Source organism: Macaca nemestrina, chromosome 18 (assembly GCF_043159975.1).
Source record: "Macaca nemestrina isolate mMacNem1 chromosome 18, mMacNem.hap1, whole genome shotgun sequence".
Taxonomy (NCBI): domain Eukaryota; kingdom Metazoa; phylum Chordata; class Mammalia; order Primates; family Cercopithecidae; genus Macaca; species Macaca nemestrina.
The window spans coordinates 27,288,463-27,308,819 of NC_092142.1; the positions used below are offsets into that span (position 1 = coordinate 27,288,463).

At 52.4% G+C, this 20,357-nt stretch overlaps 1 protein-coding gene across 1 annotated transcript in view; it reads right to left on the bottom strand.

Annotated features, from left to right (window-relative positions):
* The window catches only part of LOC105482864 (ATPase sarcoplasmic/endoplasmic reticulum Ca2+ transporting 1), a 28,524-nt gene that overhangs the window by 398 nt on the left and 7,769 nt on the right, over nt 1–20,357 (bottom strand). The window contains exons 7-22 of the mRNA XM_011743243.2: nt 18,983–19,068; nt 18,534–18,831; nt 17,206–17,372; nt 11,274–11,362; nt 10,912–11,014; nt 10,566–10,697; nt 6,867–6,992; nt 6,540–6,758; nt 3,793–4,128; nt 1,976–2,196; nt 1,673–1,875; nt 1,394–1,479; nt 1,148–1,281; nt 912–1,029; nt 625–742; nt 326–369 (exon numbers count right to left, since the gene is read on the bottom strand). Of these exons, the coding sequence (XP_011741545.2) occupies nt 365–369; nt 625–742; nt 912–1,029; nt 1,148–1,281; nt 1,394–1,479; nt 1,673–1,875; nt 1,976–2,196; nt 3,793–4,128; nt 6,540–6,758; nt 6,867–6,992; nt 10,566–10,697; nt 10,912–11,014; nt 11,274–11,362; nt 17,206–17,372; nt 18,534–18,831; nt 18,983–19,068 (2,441 nt within the window). The 3' untranslated portion in view covers nt 326–364. The remainder of the gene's footprint in view (nt 1–325; nt 370–624; nt 743–911; nt 1,030–1,147; nt 1,282–1,393; nt 1,480–1,672; nt 1,876–1,975; nt 2,197–3,792; nt 4,129–6,539; nt 6,759–6,866; nt 6,993–10,565; nt 10,698–10,911; nt 11,015–11,273; nt 11,363–17,205; nt 17,373–18,533; nt 18,832–18,982; nt 19,069–20,357) is intronic.

A 20,357-nucleotide genomic window follows, 5' to 3' on the forward strand; every position in this document is an offset into this window, starting at 1 on the left:
GCCAGTTCCTCCTCTACTCACCTGCGTCCCCAGACACCCCGCCCCCCCACTGCAGCCCCACAGCAGAGACAGCCCAGCACACAGCCAGCGCAACGCAGCGCAGCAGACGGGTCCAGAGGCTGGCACTGCCCAGGGCCTGGGAGCCGAACTGACGCCCAGTGGGAGGCCAGCGGCCCACCCCGACTGGAAGCGCGGCAGCAGCAGCGGCAATGGCTCCAGGTGGAGCTGCGAGCGCAAGTGACCTTGGATGCGATGCGCAAGGGGCTGAGGGGGCGCGGGTGGCAGGGGCACAGCAGCTGGGGTGAGGGCAAGAAGGGGGTGATACCTGTGACACGGGCTCAAAGAGATGGAGGAGGGGGAACAGTTATCCTATGGCCAGAGAGGACAAGAGGCACCGTTATCAAGGCGGGGAGGCAGTGTGGGGGCTGTGGGGGCTGAGGAGGCAGTGGGGCTGCCCTGGAGACATGGCCCCTGCAGGTGCAGGGGGAACGGGCGGACACGGGTCCTGCCAGGGCTGAGGAACTTACCACCTGCGAAGTAGGGGGCAGGGCGGGGCAGGGGCAGCGTCAGAGGGAAGGGGCTGTGGTGGAGCCAGGGCTTGGGGACAGAGAGGGCACTCCTTACCCTCTAGGTAGTTCCGAGCAATGAACTTGAGGATTTCGTCGAGCCCAATGACCGGCAGTGAGATCTTGAGGACCATGAGCCAGTGGGCGAGGTCCAGGGCCTGGAGCTTGAAGATCATCTGGGGCAGGGGACAAGCGCCCTCTCAGGAGCGGGTGGGGAGAAAGCCAGAGACCCGCACTGCCCAGCCCACTCCCACCAGCCTCCCACATCGGCACCCCTGCTGGGAGTGGCCATGCCGTGGGCTCCCCAGCGCTAGGGGGGGTGGCCCTGGGCGGAAGAAACCTCACCGGCAGGGGGTCAATGTAGAGGATGAGGAAGTGCAGGGACATGGAGAGGCAGATGGAGCCCAGCAGCCAGATGTTCACCCAGGGTGGCATCCGCAGCAGGGACTGGTTCTCGGACAGGCTGCAGAGAGAAAGGGGAGGGAGAAGGCGCAGTGAGGAGGGAGGAGGCAGGTGGCACAGTGGAGGACATGGGCAGTGGCCTCAGGGGAGGGTGGCGGGCATAGCGGGGGAGGGCCCACCTGTTGAGTGCGTTGCACATCTCAATGGTCACCAGCACGGACAGGGCCATGGTCATGGGCTCGGAGGCCTCAAAGACCTCACAGTCTACGCCCTCGAAGTGGGCGTTGTCCTCGGTGCACTGCATGAAGTGAGTCTGCAAGGAAGGTATGGGAGACCGAGGTCCAGGGCCACCTCCATGCCACCCTCCTGGTCCCCTCCTGCATCCCCGCACCCTCCTGGTCCCCTCCTCTGTGGCCTCCCCCTACCAGCTGGCTGTAGTTGACATGAGGCCCGTCCTCAGCGTACATGAACCACCAGGCAGCCGCTCCCACGGTGGCTGCACCCACATAGCCTGTGGTGGAGAGAGGGGAGTTGGGGGTTAGAGCTGGGGAGATGGGAGGCATCGAGGGTTGAGGGCCTCAAGTGGCCATGGACAGGCTGGCCAAGGAAGAAGACCCTCTCAGCACCTGCGTGGGGAAGCTGGTGTCCCAGAGAGGGGGTTAGTCCCGAGGGGTGGGGAGGATCAAGGGACCGCTCCAGCTCACCCCCAATTGCCATGTAGCGGAAGAAGAGCCAGCCACTGATGAGAGGCTCCTTGGGGCTCCGGGGGGGGCGGTCCATGATGTCCAGGTCTGGTGGATTGAAGCCCAGGGCTGTGGCTGGGAGCCCGTCAGTCACCAAGTTCACCCACAGCAGCTGCACCGGGATCAGGGCCTCGGGCAGCCCCAGGGCAGCAGTCAGGAAGATGCTGTGGGAAGGAGGTGGTCACATCTCTGTCCTGCCTCCCAGACTTGCAGCCACCCCACCCTGACCCCGGCTTCCTCCTGGACGCCCACCCAGCTGCTCACCAGACCACCTCGCCCACGTTGGAGGAAATGAGGTAGCGGATGAACTGCTTCATGTTGTTATAGATGGCGCGGCCCTCCTCCACAGCAGCTACGATGGTGGAGAAGTTGTCGTCGGCCAGCACCATCTCAGAGGCAGTCTTGGCCACAGCGGTGCCAGATCCCATGGCAATGCCAATCTCGGCCTTCTTCAGGGCGGGGGCGTCATTGACGCCATCACCTGTCTGAGGGAGGAGGAGGAGGTGGGCTTAGGGCACCTTCCCACATCCCTCCTTTTTTTTTTTTTTTTTTTTTTTTTTTTTTTGAGACGGAGTCTCGCTCTGTCACCCAGGCTGGAGTGCAGTGGCCGGATCTCAGCTCACTGCAAGCTCCGCCTCCCGGGTTTACGCCATTCTCCTGCCTCAGCCTCCTGTGTAGCTGGGACTATAGGCGCCCGCCACCTCGCCCGGCTAGTTTTTTGTATTTTTTAGTAGAGACGGGGTTTCACCGTGTTAGCCAGGATGGTCTTGATCTCCTGACCTCGTGATCCGCCCGTCTCAGCCTCCCAAAGTGCTGGGATTACAGGCTTGAGCCACCGCGCCCGGCCCACATCCCTCCTTTTTAAAAAAGTTTTTATTTTAGGGATGAGGTCTCACTGTGTTGCCCAGGCTGGTCTCGAACTCCTGGGTTCAAGCAGTCTTCCTGCCTCAACCTCCCAAAGTATTGGGATTACAGGCATGAGCCACCACACCTGGCCAAAAGCTCAGTTTAGAACAAAGATTGGCATACTTTTTTTTTTTTTTTTTTGGAGACTGAGTCTCACTCTGTCGCCCAGGCTGGAATGGAGTGGCGCAATCTCGGCTCACTGCAAACTCCGCCTCCCAGGTTCAAGCAGTTCTCTTGTCTCAGCTTCCCGAGTAACTGGACTACAGACACGTGCTACCATGCACGGCCAATTTTTGTATTTTTTGGTAGAGATGGGGTCTTGCCATGTTGGGCCAGGCTGGTCTTAAACTCCTGACCTCAGGTGATCTGCCTGCCTCAGCCTCCTTAAGTTTTGGGATTACAGGCGTGAGCCGCTGTGCCTGGCTTTTTTTTTTTTTTTTGAGACGGAGTCTCGCTCTGATGTCTAGGCTGGAGTGCAGTGGCGCAATCTCGGCTCACTGCAAGCTCCGCCTCCTGGGTTCACGCCATTCTCCTGCCTCAGCCTGCCGAATAGCTGGGACTACAGGCGCCCGCCACCACGCCTGGCTAATTTTTTGTATTTTTAGTAGAGACAGGGTTTCACCGTGTTAGCCAGGATGGTCTCGATCTCCTGATCTCGTGATCCACCTGCCTCGGTCTCCCAAAGTGCTGGGATTACAGGTGTGAGCCACTGCACCCGGCCTTCATTTTTTTTTTTTTTTTTTTTAGAGAGAGGGTCTCACTCTGCTGCCTAAGCTGAAGTTCAGTAGTGCAGTCATAGCTCACTGCACCCTCAAACTACAGTGCTCAAGTGATCCCCCCACCTCAGGCTCCCAAGTAGCTAGGACCACAAACATGTGCCACTGTGAGGCTAAATTTATTTTTAAAATTTTGTTTTAGTAGAGATGAGGTCTTGCTATGTTGCCCAGGCTGGTCTCGAACTCCTGACCTCAAGTGATCTGCCCACCTCAGCCTCCCAAAGTGCTAGGATTACAGGCCCAGCCCACATATCCTCCTTTAGACTCTTCCTTCAGGATCTGAATCCCCACCCTTCTTGCATCTTACCAGGGCCCTCCTGCCCTGGGCCCCATTCTCCCCAGCACAGTCATCTGGTCATCTCCATGAACACTAAGGCCCAGCCGCCTGGGGCCTCTCACCATGGCTGTGATCTCATCGAAGGACTGCAGGTACTCCACAATCTTGGACTTGTGCGAGGGCTCCACGCGGGCGAAGCAGCAGGCACGTCGGCAGGCTTCCCGCTGTTCAGGCAGAGGCAGGTCATCGAACTCTCGGCCCGTGTAGGCACGATCGGCCACCTCCTCGTTCTCCCCAAAGATGCCAATTCGCCGGCAGATGGCAATGGCTGTGCCCTTGTTGTCCCCAGTGATCATGATCACCCGGATCCCAGCGTCACGGCACAGCTGGATGGAGCCCATGACCTCCTTGCGTGGAGGGTCCAGCATGCCCACCACACCCACGAATGTCAGGTCCGTCTGGGGAGATACAGCAGAGAGCCACAGGTCAGATGGGGATCTGGAAAACTCCCCTAGAGGAAGCTGGTAGGGGGTGGGGATGGGGTGAAAGGTCAGGAAGTGGTGGTGGGGGGCGGGAAGACTGAACCCTAGACTTGCAGCCTCAGGGCCTGGTGTCAGACCTCAGTGGGGCCTTGGAAGCTCAGAGGCAGGAAATGTCTCATTCATCTAAGCACCTGCAGGCGCTGATGGTGCCAGGCCCATCATGAGTCCAGATCATACCTTTTTTTTTTTTTTTAAGAGACAGGGTATTGCTCTGTCTCAGACTGGAGTGCAGTGGTGCAACAGAGTGATCATAGCTCACTGCAGCCTCAATCTACTGGGCTCAAGCGATCCTCCTACCTCACCCTCCCAAGTAGCTGGGACTACAGGCATGCACCACCGTGTCCAGCTAATTTTTTTTTTTTTTTTAGTAGAGAAAGGATCTTGCTATGTTGCCCAGGCTGGTCTCAAACTCCTGGGCGCAATACATCCTCTGGCCTCAGCCTCCCAGTGTGCTGGGATTACAGGCATAAGCTACCATGCCCAGCCCAAATTGTGTCTCTTTCCTTTTTTTCTTTTTTGGTTTTTGAGATGGACTCTTGTTCTGTCATCCAGGCTGGAGTGCAATGGCAATGGCATGATCTCAGCTCACTGCAACCTCTGCCTCCCGAGTTCAAGCGATTCTCTGCCTCAGCCTCCTGAGTAGCTGGGATTACAAGTGCGCACCACCATGCCTGGCTAATTTTTTTATTTTATAGTAGAGACCTGGTTTTACCATGTTGGCCAGGTTGGTCTCAAACTCCTGACCTCAAGTGATCTGCTGGCCTTGGCCTCCCAAAGTGCTGGCATTATAGGTGTGAGCCCTGATACGTGGCCCCTAAATTGTGTCTTTTTTTTTCAGGATGGAGTCTCGCTCTGTTGCCCAGGCTGGAGTGCAGTGGTGTGATCTCTGCACACTGCAACCTCCGCCTCCTGGGTTCAAGCGATTCTCCTGCCTCAGCCTCTGGAGTAGCGGGGATTACAGGTGCCCACCACCACGCCTGGCTAATTTTTGTATTTTTAGTAGAGACGGAGTTTCACCATATTGGCCAGGCTGGTCTCAAAACTCCTGACCTTGTGATCTGCCTGTCTTGGCCTCCCAAAATGCTGGGATTACAGACGTGAGCCACCACACCCAGCCAAAATGTGTCTTTCATAGAAAGAATGTGAACTGGAAGTGAAGTACTGCTTTCTGCTTTTGGCAGTGTCACTCTGTGACCCACAACTTAAAAGAAATCCGGCCGGGCGCGGTGGCTCACGCCTGTAATCCCAGCACTTTGGGAGGCCGAGGTGGGCGGATCATAAGGTCAGGAGATCGAGACCACGGTGAAACCCTGTCTCTACTAAAAATACAAAAAATTAGCCGGGCGCGGTGGCGGGCGCCTGTAGTCCCAACTACTCAGGAGGCTGAGGCAGGAGAATGGCGTGAACCCAGGAGGCGGAGCTTGCAGTGAGCCGAGATCGCGCCACTGCACTCCAGCCTGGGCGACAGAGCAAGACTCCATCTCAAAAAAAAAAAAAAAAAAAGAAATCCCCTGTATAAAATGAAAGGAGGGACTGGTGCCGTTCTGGGTGCTGGTCCAGTACAAGTAAGGAGTCTTTGCCAGAACACAGATCAATTGCCTCAAGACAGTCTCGCTACAGAAAACACAACAGCTGAACCCCCTATGTGCTCAGTGGCATTGGCTCATGTTCTGGTTCCAGTGGCTCACCTTGTCACCGCCGAGCACAGATCACAATTAGAGTAACACTGGGCTAGACGATTCCCAAGGTTCATTCTTTCTTTGTGTGTGTGTGTGTGTGTTTTTGTATTTTGTTTTTAGAGACAGGGCCTTGTTTATCATGCAGGCTGGAGCGCAGTGGTGTAATCATGGCTCACTGCAGCCTCCAACTCCTGGGCTCAAGTGATCCTCCCACCTCAGGCTCCCCAGTAGCTGGGACTACAGGTGTGTGTCACCATGTCCAGTTCATCTCTTTTCTTTTAACATTTTAAAAAATGTATTTTACTTTTTACTCAGACCCCCATGAATTTAACCAGCTAATTAAAAAAAAATTTTTTTTATAGAGATGGAGTCTCACTTCATTGCCCAGGCTGGTCTTGAACTCCTGGGCTCAAGTGCTGTTCCCACCTCAGCTTCCCAAAGTGCTGAGATTACAGGCGTGAGCCATTGCACCTGGGCCTTCCAAGGTTCTTTGAAACTCTAGCGTCCTGTGATTCCATGGCCTGCACTAAGCAGCCATCGACTTGACTGACAAGGTAGGAAATGATCTGGGTGGTGGAGCTGTGAGTGGATGGCTGGGACCCGGCCCTTCACCAGCTTCATGAGAGTGGGAGGCTCCCAGCTGCTTACCTCATATTCTAGGAACCTGGCAGAGTCATCCAGGATCATTTCCTCTCGCTTCGGGGGGGTGTCCCTTGTGGCCAGGGCCAAGCAGCGCAGGGTGTCCCGGCCAGTGCCCCACTCCTTGATCACTGCCATGATCTTCTCCTTCACTGGCCCCGTCAGTGGCACCCGGGTGGTGCCAACTCGCACATAGTTACAGCGGTCGATGACGCCCTCGGGGGCACCCTAGGAGACCAGAACAGCATTCAGAGACCACCACTTTCCTTCCAGGGCACAGTGACAGGGGCCAGGAGTAGGAAGAAGAGGGGGCTGAGGCGCATTCTAATTTCTGACCTTGACAAACATCTTGTTGCCCACAGCAGCCCGGGAAGATTTGGCTGGGGAGCAATAGACAGACATGGACTTCCTGTCTCGGGAGAACTCCAGGGTGAATTCCTTCTTCATTAGCTGGCGGATCACCTGGAGAGGAGACAGGGAGGGGAGACCAGGTCTCTTAAAAATGGTCAAAAAGAATCTGGAGGTCAGAGCAGACCCCAAGCTAAGGCTGAGACGAACGCTAAGTCTGGTCCCTACAGCACAAAAGGAGAAAATCCCAAGGCTAGTGTTGCCATGGTGCTTCAGGGTCCCAGGTTAAAGCACAGGAGAAACAGGATGGCCTATTGTGGCACTGTCCCATAGAACTTTCATTATCGGCCAGGCGCGGTAGCTCATGCCTGTAATCCCAGCACTTTGGGAGGCTGAGGCGGGTTAATCACTTGAGGTCAGGAGTTCGAGACCAGCCTGGCCAACATGGTGAAACCCCGTCTCTACTAAAAATACAAAAATTGGCCGGGCACAGGTTTCAGTGAGCCAAGATCGCGCCATTGCACTCCAGCCTGTGTGACAAAGCAAGACTCCGTCTCAAATAAAAGAAAAAAAACTTTCATTGTTTGTTTATTTTTATTTACTTATTTTTTCTTTAGAGACAGGGTCTTGCGCTGTCTCCCAGGCTGAAGTACAGTGACGTGATCATGGCCCACTGCAGCCTTGGCTCTGGCAATCCTCCTGCCTCAGCCTCCCAGCCAGCTGAGTAGCTGGGACCACAGGTGTATGCCACCACTCCAGGCTAATTTTAAAAAAGTGTTTTAAAGATAGAGTCTCCCTATGTTGTCCAGCCTGGTTTCACTCCTGGCCTCAAGCAATCCTCTTGCCTTGGCCTCCCAAAGCATTGGGATTACAGGCATGAACCACCACACCTGGCCCTATAACTTTCAGTAATGATAGAAATGTTCTGTGATCTGCACTGTACAATTGGTACAACTGAGCAATTGCTGTGGAGCATTGGAGGTGCTCTGTATATTATTTAATTTGAATTAATTTTTATTTATTTATATTGAGATGGAGTCTTGCTCTGTTGCTCAGGCTGGAGTGCAGTGGCGCAATCCTGCCTTAGCCCCCTGAGTAGCTGGGATTTTAGGCACACGCCACCACATCCAGCTAATTTTTGTATTTTTTAGTAGTAGACCAGCCTGACCAACATGGAGAACCCCCGTCTCTACTAAAAATACAAAATTAGCCGGGCGTGGTGGCACATGCCTGTAATCACAGCTACTCGGGAGGCTGAGGCAGGAGAATCACTTGAACCTGGGAGGCGGAGGGTTCGGTGAGCAGAGATCACACCATTGCACTCCAGCCTGGGCAACAACAGTGAAACTCTGTCTCAAAAAAAAAAAAAAAAAAAATGAAGGCCAGGTGCAGTGGCTCACGCCTGTAATTCCAGCACTTTGGGAGGCTGAGGCAGGAGGATCATGAGGTCAAGAGTTCGAGACCAGCCTGACCAACATGGTGAAACCCCATCTCTACTAAAAATACAAAAACTAATTGGGTGTGGTGGTGCATGCCTGTAATTCTAGCTACTCAGGAGGCTGAGGCAAGAGAATTGCTTGAACCTGGGAGGCGGAGGTTGCAGTGAGCCGAGATCGCTCTACTGCACTTTGGCCTGGGCAAAGGAGAAAGACTCTGTCTCAAAAAAAATAACCTCATCTCTACTAAAATACAAAAAGTTAGCTGGGCGTGGTGGCTTGCATCTGTAATTCCAGCTACTAGGGAGGCTGAGGCGGGAAAATTGCTTGAACCCGGGAGGCGGAGGTTGTGGTGAGCTGAGATCGTGCCACTGTACTCCAGAATGGGGTGACAGAGCAAGACTGTCTCAAAACAGACAAACAAAAAGAATGAAAGCCTTTTTCACCAAATGTATCATGGATACTTCTCCAAAAAACAAAACAAAAATAGGCCGGGCGCGGTGGCTCAAGCCTGTAATCCCAGCACTTTGGGAGGCCGAGACGGGTGGATCCACGAGGTCAGGAGATCGAGACTATCCTGGCTAACACGGTGAAACCCCGTCTCTACTAAAAAATACAAAAAACTAGCCGGGCGAGGTGGCGGGCGCCTGTAGTCCCAGCTACTCGGGAGGCTGAGGCAGGAGAATGGCGTGAACCCGGGAGGCGGAGCTTGCAGTGAGCTGAGATCCGGCCACTGCACTCCACCCTGGGCGACAGAGCAAAACTCCGTCTCAAAAAAAAAAAAAGGAACAGAAAATCAATAGCCAGGAGAAGTGGTGCATGCCTATAGCTTCATCTACTTGAAAGGCTGAGGCAGGAGGACCACTTGAGGCCAGGAGTTAAAGGCCACAGTGCGCTATGATCGCACCTATGAATAGCCATTGCACTCCAGCCTGGGCGACAGGCCAAGACCCCATCTCAAAAATAAATAAATAAAAATTTATGTTTGCATTATAATTTATAAATTTTTAAAATTAATCCTCTATTGATAGGTATTTAAGTTGCTTTCAGTTTGTTTGTTTATTTTTAAGACAGGGTCTCCCTCTGTTGCCCAGGCTGCAGTGCAGTGGTGCAATCACTGCTCACTATAGCCTTGACCTCCTAGGCTCAAGCAGTCCTCGCACCTTAGCCTTCCTAGTAGCTAGAGGACAGTTTTGTACCACCACACCCAACTAATATTTTTCTATCTTTTTTTTTTTTTTGAGACGGAGTCTTGCTCTGTTGCCCAGGCTGGAGCTCAGGGGCGCAATCTCAGCTCACTGCAAGCTCCGCCTCCCGGGTTCACGCCATTCTCCTGCCTCAGCCTCCCGAGTAGCTGGGACTGCAGGCACCTGACACCATGCCCAGATAATTTTTGTATTTTTAGTAGACACGGGGTTTCACCGTGTTAGCCAGGATGGTCTCAATCTCCTGACCTCGTGATCTGCCCGCCTCGGCCTCCCAAAGTGCTGGGATTACAGGCGTGAGCCACCGCGCCTGGCCCTTTTTTTTTTTTTTATTTGTAGAGATGGGGTCTCACTGTGTTGCCTAGGCCGGTCTTGAACTCCTGGGGTCAAGTGATCCTCCCACCTCAGCCTCCCAGGACGCTGGAACTACAGGCGTGAGTCTCTGTGTCTCACCTGCTTTTTTGTTATATTAAATAAAGTAGCAATGAGCATTTTGTATATACAAAAAAAGAGAGAGAGAAATGTGGGGAATATAATTCACCAGAGAGAGGTGCTTAATGGAGACGTTCAGCAAGTATCAATAGCAATAACTGGGAGTGACAGTCCCAGAAGTGGCTGAGTTCATCTGGGCAAGGAAAGGCTTTCCCTGTAGGTGCAGCAGCCACATTTCCTAAATCCTAAGTCAGGACTCATGATCTGCTGAAAGCAAGTGTGCTTCTAGAAACAAAGGGATAACAGATGAAGTTGGGGCTGCTCCTGGATGGGTCCCTTGTAGTTTCCGTGTCCAGCTTTGTCCACTTCAACTCAGGACACAGCAGGCAGAAGTGATCATAGATCCATCAAGGGCATAGCTGCCAGGCAGCACCAGGGACAATGGGTCCCACCCACATCAGCCTGCGGAGAAGCTGTGGGGGGCCGTCCACTGCCTGGGTGGGGTCCCAGCACAGGCACTAGGCTCTACCCAGTCCAACCAGGGCCTCTGCCTTCCTCTGGTCTGTGCAGCATAGAGTGGAGATGGCCCTGTGGCAGGGGCTCTGCAGGCTCACCGAGTTGCAGGCGTTGGCTCTCTCCACCTTCGAGAGGCTTCTCACATCTGTGTTGAATACATTCATCTTCTCCACCAGGGTGGTGAGTGCTGTCTCGGTGGCCTCGCCAACCTTCTCATAGACACCTTTGGCCTGAGATGGGCAGAGGAGGAAGAGGAAGTAGGTGCCCCAGGCTCCCACCTGTCACACCCACCTTCCACCTAGTGTAAGAAGGAAGCAAGCCACTGCCTCCCTTGCACGCTGGCAGAGGACTGGGTGTACTGGGTCCCCTTCCTCCAACCCTTTCCTCCTGGCCTTCAGAGGAGGCTCAGACTCTGAGCCAACTGGAAGGGGAAGGAGAGGTTACCTCGTTGAAGTCCAAGGAGGAGTCATTGCAGAGGGCACAGATGGTGGCCAGCTCCACCAGCCCGTCATACTGCCCTGGCCGGACTGGCTTATCATTCTTCAAGCTGGCAGCAGGGTCGGAGGAGGAAGGGACAGAGACAGTGGAGAAGAACAGGGAATGAGATGCAGAGAGGGCACAGGAAGAGCAGGCAGCCGAGGGTCAGGAAGGACAGTAGGGAGAGCCAACTTGGATATCAGGAGAGAACAAGGTCAGGGAGGAAGGGGAGAGTGAAAGGAAAGCAAAACCACATGGAGGGTCCCAGGGAGAAAGGGGGTGTGGGGAGGGGCGTGAGGAGCTGGGGAGAAGTTGCCTGGGTGACTTACACCTCTCCCTCTGGAGCGTAAGTGGAGCCGGTGATGGAGAACTCATTCAGGAGGCAGATGTCCCCATCCACCTTATCAATGATAAACATCTGCAGGGGAGAAGGGCAGGCACACAGATGTCCACCTCTCCCCATCCCGAGGTGGGCGCCTGCATCAAAGGAGGCCTGTGCTGCCAACACCTACCCTCCCACCCTCCTACTCACCCCTCCCTGTCCCCCACCCCCCGTATACCCTACCCACTTCCCACCAAGCTGTTGCAATCATTCTCCATCAAAGCCATAAAACAATCGTTACTGAGGCTGGGCGAGGTGGCTCACACCTGTAATCACAGCACTTTAGGAGGCTGAGGCAGGTGGATCACCTGGCAGGAGTTCAAGACCATCCTGGCCAACATGGTGAAACCCTGTCTCTACTAAAAATACAAAAATTAGCCAGGCATGGTGGCACGCGCCTGTAATCCCAGCTACTCTGGAGGCTGAAGCAGGAGAATCGCTCGAAGCCGGGAGGCAGAGGTTACAGTGAGCCAGGATCGTGCCATTGTACTCCAGCCTGGCAACAAGAGCCAAACTCTCAAAAAAATAAATAAATAAATAAAACACACGCACACACACAAACAAGAGTGACTGCAAGCTATGCTGGAGCTTCTGTAGATCAGTTAATAAAATAAGATGGAACACAATAAGGTGTGGTAGGGACTGTGGAAAACAGCCGACCTGTTGGCACCTGGACCGTCTATAGCTCCAGCTGCACGTGGCCAGATCTTCCAGTTTTGCAGGAAGAGCTAGAAATTCAGGTTATCTTCCTGTGAAATCTCTTGACTTTTTCTTTCTTTTTTTTTTTTTTTTTTTTGAGACAGGTTCTTGCTCTGTTGCCCAGGCTAGAATACAGTGGTGTGATCATAGCTCATTGCAGCCTCGACCTCCCAGGCTCAAGTGATCCTCCCACCTCAGCCTACCCAAGTAGTTGGGGCCACAGGCACATGCCACCATGCCTGTCTCTCTCGCTCTCTCTTTTCTTTTTTTTCTTTTTGGTAGAAATTTGGTCTCACGGTCGGGCATGGTGGCTCAAGCCTGTAATCCCAGCACTTTGGGAGGCCGAGACGGGCGGATCACGAGGTCAGGAGATCGAGACCATCCTGGCTAACACGGTGAAACCCCGTCTCTACTAAAAATACAAAAAATAAAAAAATAAAAAATAAGCCGGGCGAGGTGGCGGGCGCCTGTAGTCCCAGCTGCTCGGGAGGCTGAGGCAGGAGAATTGCGCGAACCCGGGAGGCGGAGCTTGCAGTGAGCGGAGATCTGGCCACTGCACTCCAGCCTGGGCGACAGAGCCAGACTCCGTCTCAAAAAAAAAAGAAATTTGGTCTCACTATGTTGCCCAGGCTGGTTTTGAACTCCTGGGCTCAAGTGATCTTCCTGCCTTGGCCTCCCAAAGTGCTGGGAGTACAGGTACCCACCATGATGCTGGGAGTACAGGCAACCACCATGCCCAGCCTCTTGACTTTCAAAAATATGGGCAATTCTTTTTTTTTCTTGAGATGCAGTTTCACTCTTGCTGACCATGCTGGTGCAATCTCGGCTCACCGCAACCACCGCCTCCCGGGTTCAAGTGATTCTCCTGCCTCAGCCTCCAGAGCAGTTGGGAGTACAGGCAAGCACCACCACACCCAGTTAATTTTTGTATTTTTAGTAGAGACAGAATTTCGCCATGTTGGCCAGGCTGGTCCCGAACTCCTGACCTCAAGTGATCCACTCACCTTGGCCTCCCAAAGTGCTGGGATTACAGGTGTGAGAATTCATTCATTTTTATGAAACACGACAGGAGCCGAGTCACACGAGTCTGTGGTCTGGCTTTGTGGCCTGTGCGTTAGAGGGATGTGGAGAACGCAGTGCGCAGGAGGAGTGGCCTACCCTGAACCCTGGGCAAACGCAACAGAGACTGGGCTTTTCATTCCCGAGAAGAGAGATTGTTAAGATGGGTTCCAAGACAAAAAAGTTCTGTGGTCAGAAAAAACTTGGGAACCTCTGGGTTAAACAAAGCAGAATCCGTCTTCTTTACACAGTCAGCCTCCTCTAAGGCTTTCAAATACCAGCAGGCGTTACGGGGCTCTCCCAGGAGCCAGGGTTACAGCCTTTCTCGCCCTGATCTGACCACACAGCCCTTGCTTCTCAGAACAGCAATTTCTAGTTCATGGGTGTAGTCTTCCACAAAACTCTGTGTAGGGCAGGGGTTCTTGGCCTGAGGTCAGTGGAAGACCCCTCAAGGAGCCCAAGAACTGAGACAGCCAAGAAAAAAATGACAGCTTTTCTTGTTCTCACGCTGACATTTGACATTTCCTTCCAGTTATGCATGTTGTCAACAGACCACATTAGTATTAGCAAAACCTGTGACTGTCACCAATTTAATCACAGATACTTTCCTCCTATCACATTACCGCTGTTGCAGATCTCTCAAAATAGCATAATTTATGCTCACCACTGCTTCAACATTATGATAGTGCTTAGACCCACTGCGAGAACTCCCTATTTAATGCCTTAATAAAGAAGCATGTATGTTGCCAAATTACAAAGTTGTTTTTAAAATATTTTGATAGAACTATATTTCACAATCATTGATTTCTTCTGTAACCCTATGTATTTTTCATATGTATTTTTATATTTTTTACTTTGTTATTTTCATTTTTTAATTATTATTATTATTTGAGACAAAGTCTCTCTCTGTTGCCGAGACTGGAGTGCAATGGTGCGATCTCAGCTCACCGCAACCTCTGCCTCCTGGGTTCAAGCAATTCTCCTGCCTCAGCCTCCCAAGTAGCTGGGATTACAGGTGCCCACCACCATGCCCGGCTAATTTTTTGTATTTTTAGTAGAGACGGGGTTTCACCATGTTGACCAAACTGACCTCAGGTAATCCGTCTGCCTTGGCCTCCCAAAGTGCTAGGATTACAGGTGTGAGCCACCGCATCTGGCTACTTTTTTTTTTTTTTTTGAGACAGAGTTTTGCTCTTGTTGCCCAGGCTAGAGTGCAATGGCACGATCTCGGCTCACCGCCTCTACCTCCCAGGTTCAAGTGATTCTCCTGCCTCAGCCTCCCAAGTAGCTGGTACTACAGGCATGTGCCACCACGCCCAGCTAATTTTGTATTTTATAGAGACAGGGTTTCTCCATATTGGTCAGGCTAGTCTCGAACTCCTGACCTCAGGTGATCTGCTCACCTCGGCCTCCCAAAGTGCTGGGATTACAGGCGTGAGTCACTGTGCCTAGGCTTTTTTATTTTTTTTTGAGATGGAGTTTTGCTTTTGTTGCCCAGGCTGGGGTGCAATGGCGTGATCTCAGCTCACTGTAACCTCCACCTCCTGGGTTCAAGCGATTCTCCTGCCTCAGCCTCCTTAGTAGCTGGGACTACAAGCATCCACCAACACACCCAGCTAATTTTTGTATTTTCAGTAGAGATGGGGTTTTGCCATGTTGGACAAGCTATTCTCGAAATTCTGACCTCAGGTGATCCACCTACCTTGGCCTCCCAAAGTACTGGGATTACAGGCGTGAGCCACTGTGCCTGGCTTCCTATGTATTATTATTATTTTTTTTAGATGGAGTCTTGCTCTGTTGCCCAGGCTGGAGTGCGGTGGCACAATCTCGGCTCACTGCAAGCTCCACCTCCCAGGTTCACGCCATTCTCCTGCCTCAGCCTCCCGAGTACCTGGGACTACAGGCACCTGCCACCATGCCCAGCTAATTGTTTGTATTTTTAGTAGAGACGGGGTTTCACCTTGTTAGCCAGGATGTTCTCGATCTCCTGATCTTGTGATCCGCCTGCCTCTGCCTCCCAAAGTGCTGGGATTACAGGCGTGAGCTACAGTGCCCTGCCTCCTATATCTTTTTAAAACAGAATCCTGGCCAGACACAGTGGCTCACTCCTGTAAACCAGCACTTTGGGAGGCCGAGGCAGGCAGATCACTTGAGGTCAGGAGTTAGAGACCAGCCTGGTCAACATGGCGAAACCCCGTCTCTACTAGAAATACAAAAATTAGCTGGGCGTGGTGGCATGTGCCCACAGTCCCAGCTACTTGGGAGGCTGAGGAAGGAGAATTGCTTGAACCTGGGAGGTGGAGGTTGCAGTGAGCCGAGATTGTGCCACTGCACTCCAGCCTGGGTAACAGAGTGAGACTCCATCAAAACAAAAACAAAAACAAAAAAACCCAGAATCCTGTGTTGTTTATTTATTTTTTAATTTTCTATTTTATCTTTAAGAAGATGTGGTCTCACTGTGTTGCCCAAGCTAGTCTAAAACTCCTGGGCTCAAACGATCCTTCTGCCTCAGCCTCCCTAAGTGCTAGGATTACAGGCATGAGCCACTGTACCTGGCCCTATTTTATTTTATTTTTTTATGTGTGTGAGGGTCTCGCTCTGTTGTGCAGGCTGGAGTACAGTGGTGTGATCACTGCTCACTGTAGCTTTGACCTCCTGGCTCAAGCAATCCTCTGGGTTGAAGTGATTCTCCTGCCTCAGCCACCTGAGTAGCTAGGACTACAAGTGTGCACCACCACATCGGGCTATTTTTTTTTTTTTTTTTTTGGTAGAGATGGACTCTCACTATGTTGCTTAGGCTGGTCTCGAACTTCGGGGCTCAAGTGATCCCCATCCTCCCACCTTGGCCTCCCAAAGAGATTACAGGCGTGAGCCACCACCCCCAGCCTGTTTTATTTTATTTTATTTTATTTCTTTGCATTTCATTTTATTATTTAAGACAGAGTCTTACTCTGTCACCCAGGCTGGAGTGCAGTGGAGTGATCTCGGCTCACTGAAACCTCTGCCTCCTGGGTTCAAGCGATTTTCCTACCTCAGCCTCCCCAGTAGCTGGGATTACAGGCACATACCACCATGCCCAGCTACTTTTTGTATTTTTAGTATAGATGGGGTTTCACCATGTTGGCCAGGCTCATCTCGAACTCCTGACCTCGTGATCTGCCCACCTTGGCCTCCCAAAGTGTTGGGATTATAGGCGTAAGCCATTGCGCCTGGCCTGTTTTATTTTATTAATATGCATTTGAAATATTATCCTGAGAAGAGCTCAACTGCAAAGGGGTGTGAGGCACAGAAAAGATTAAGGGCCACGCTTTAGGAAATGCTGTTCACGGTCAGTGTTGGCAGGCTGGGCGGGCCCTGTCATGAGTGACCATTCAGGAGAGCCATCCACTTCACAGGCAGAAGCTTTGGGGCCACACAGACTTGAGTTTGAAACTCAACTCTGTTACTTTTTAACTGTGCATCTTGGGGGAAGTCATGTAATCTCTGAGCCTTTTTCTCTTCTAAAAAAGGAAGTTAGGCTGGGTGCTGTGGCTCACACCTATAATCCCAGTACTTTGGGAAGCCAACGGGGGCACAACACTTGAGGCCAGGAGTTTAGGACCAGCCTGGCCAACATGGCAAATCCTGTCTCTATTAAAAATGCAAAAAAATTAGCCGGGCATGGTGGCAGGCACCTGTAGTCCCAGCTACTAGGGAGGCTGAGGCAGGTGAATCGCTTGAACCCAGGAGGCAGAGGTTGCAGTGAGCCAAGATCACACCACTGCACTCCAGCCTGGGTGACAGAGTGAGACTCTGTCTCAAAATCATAATAATTTTCTTTAATTAAAAAAAATGAAGTTAATGAGACCGTCCTCTGAATGGGCTATTGTGGGGGATGAGAGACAATATGTGGCAGTGCCTGGTGCATGGATGGTTGTCAGAGTGAGCTGTCTGGCTGGGACACAAGGGTCCTCTCTGATCCCCTTCATGGCAGACAGGATGGTGTTCTACTGCCCTTTGAGCATTTTGCAGGCCCAGATGAGAAGCCAGCAGTGATGAAGGGAGACCTCTATCTTTGGAGGGCCCATTTTACCCCCACAGGCAGCCTTCTGACTGAGTGCGCTGCCCACACTGCTCCTGACCTTGCAGACAGACATCTGGTTGGTGGTGAGGGTGCCTGTCTTGTCGGAACAGATGACAGAGGTGCAGCCCAGGGTCTCTACGGAGGGCAAGCTCCTTACAATGGCATTCTTCTTTGCCATCCGGCGGGTACCCAGGGCCAGGCAGGTGGTGATGACTGCAGGAAGACCTGTGGGGAGGGAGGGAGGGCGTGAGGGAACCTGCAAGGGGAGGGAGGGTGTGGTCTGTAGTCTGCTAAATAGTAGCCCCCAGCTACTATTGGTGCACACCTGTAATCCTAGCACTTTGGGAGGCTGAGGTGGGAGGATCACTTGAGGTCAGGAGTTTGAGACCAACCTGGGCAACACAGCGAGACTCCTCTGATAAGATTTAAAAATTAGCTGGGCATGGTGGTGATTGCCTATGGTACCAGCTACTTGGGAGGCTGGAACAAGAGGATTGTTTGAATCCAGGAGTTTGAGATTACAGTGAGTTATGATTGTGATACCATGCTCCAGCCTGGGCAACAAGAGTGAGACCTTGTCTCTATTAAACAAACAAACAAACAAACAAACAAACAATAATGGTCCCTAAAGATACCAGATCCTAATCCCTGGAGCCTGTAAATGTTACCTTACTTGGAAAAGGGGTCTTTGGGCCGGGCGTGGTGGCTCACGCCTGTAACCCCAGCACTTTGGGAGGCCAAGGCAGGTGGATTGCTTGAGCCCAGAGTTCGAGACCAGCCTGGCCAACATGGTGAAACCTCGTCTCTGCTGAAAACACAAAAATTAGCCGGGCCTGGTGGCGTGCACCTGTAATCCCAGCTACTTGGGAGGCAGAGGCAGGAGAATCACTTGAACCCAGGAGGAAGAGGTTGCACTGAGCCGAGATTGTGCCACTGCACTCCAGCCTGGGTGACAGTGAGAGACTCGATCTCAAAAAAAAAAAAAAAAAAAAAAAAAAAAAAGGCCGGGCACAGTGGCTCACGCCTGTAATCCCAGCACTTTGGGAGGCCGAGGCGGGCAGATCACGAGGTCAGGAGATTGAGACCATCCTGGCTAACACAGTGAAACCCCGTCTCTACTAAAAATACAAAAAAATTAGCCAGGCGTGGTGGTGTGTGCCTGTAGTCCCAGCTGCTGGGGAGGCTGAGGCAGGAGAATGGCATGAACCCGGGAGGCGGAGCTTACAGTGAGCCGAGATCACACCACTGCACTCCAGCCTGAGTGACAGAGCAAGACTCTGTCTCAAAAAAACAAAAAAGAAAAAAATTAAAAAAAGAAAGAAAGAAAGAAAAGGAGTCTTTGCAGATGGGATTGCAAATGGGAGGAGAAAAGAAAGGCTTTCGTACCTTCGGGGATGGCAGCCACAGCCAAGGCCACAGCAATCTTAAAGTAGTAGATGGCCCCACGGATCCAGGAGCCCCCATGGACAGGGTCGTTGAAGTGGCCAATGTTGATGAGCCAGACAGCCACACAGATGAGGGAGATGACCTTGGAGAGCTGCTCCCCAAACTCATCCAGCTTCTGCTGCAAAGGGGTCTTGTCCTGTTCTGTGGCAGCCATTTGGTCTCGGATCTTCCCAATCTCAGTGCCCACGCCGGTGGTGGCCACAATGCCCAAGGCCTTGCCAGCTGCAATGTTGGTGCCCTGGGAAGGGAAAGAGAAGGCAGGGAATCAGGCAAGAGGTGACCTTCATGCCGCATTCCCCCACGCCATCTCTTCTCACACCGCCATGTTTCTCTCCAACCCGGGCACCTGGCTTGACTAAGCGTGTGACAGCTGGTCCCAGATTGCTCACCGAGAAAAGCATGTTCTTCTTGTCCTGGTTGACAGCTCGGGGGTCAGGAACGGGCTCCGTGTGCTTGATGACAGATACAGACTCGCCTGTGGAGAAGGGGCCAAGGGGTTTTCAGATGACATCATGTCCTTCTCCCAGGCTTCCCACGCCTAACTCCCTGCTCAGCAGGACAGCTCCTGGTAAGGACCAAGTAGCCATCCTGGGGGTTGTCTGGACTCTGGAAGAAGCCACTGAAGGCAGCTAGGAAGTCCATTGCTCCTTTTTTTTTTTTTTTGAGACAGAGTTTCGATTTTGTTACCCAGGCTGGAGTGCAGTGTCAAGATCTCAGCTCACTGCAACCTCTGCCTCCCAGGTTCAGGCAATTCTCCTGCCTCAGCCTCCCAAGTAGCTGGGATTACAGGCACATGCCATCACACTTGCCTAATTTTTTTTTGTATTTTTAGTAGAGACGGGGTCTCACCATGTTGGCCAGGCTGGTCTCGAACTCCTGACCTCAAGTGATCTGCCCACCTCAGCCTCCCAAAGTGCTGGGATTACAGGTCACCGTGCCCGGCCAGAAGTCTACTGCTCTTAAAAAGACCTTGAGCCGGGCGCGGTGGCTCAAGCCTGTAATGCCAGCACTTTGGGAGGCCGAGATGGGTGGATCACGAGGTCAGGAGATCGAGACCATCCTGGCTAACATGGTGAAACCCCGTCTCTACTAAAAAATACAAAAAACTAGCCGGGCGAGGTGGCGGGCGCCTGTAGTCCCAGCTACTTGGGAGGCTAAGGCAGGAGAATGGCGTAAACCCCGGAGGCGGAGCTTGCAGTGAGCTGAGATCCGGCCACTGCACTCCAGCCTGGGCGACAGAGCAAGACTCCATCTCAAAAAAAAAAAAAAAAAAAAAGACCCGAGCCCGGCTTGACCACTAACAAGCTGTGTGACTGATCACCTAACTTCCATGTGCTCCTCTGTAAAATGGGGACGAGGACATGTACACTGCAAAACAATATATTGGGTAAAAATCAAATAAGTGGACATATTTGGAACCACACTTTCAACTGTCAAGCATGTTTCTGGGAGGAAGGGGGACCCACCCTTAGAACCATGCCTCCCTCACCCTAAGAGCAGGGACTCAGCAGCAGGCCTGGGCCAGCCTAGCCCTTGACCCCTGGGACCATGGGGAATGTTTTCTGCCTCTTCTTCGCTTCTCCCTGCCAGTGCAGAAACAGAAGCAGCTATGGTGGTTTTATAGAGACAGGGTCTTGCTCTGTTGCCCAGGCTAGAATGCAGTGGTGTGATCATAACTCACTACAACCTCAAACTCTTGGGCTCAAGTGATCCTCCCACCTCAGCCTCCCAAACAACTGGGACTACAGGTGTGCAGTACAATGC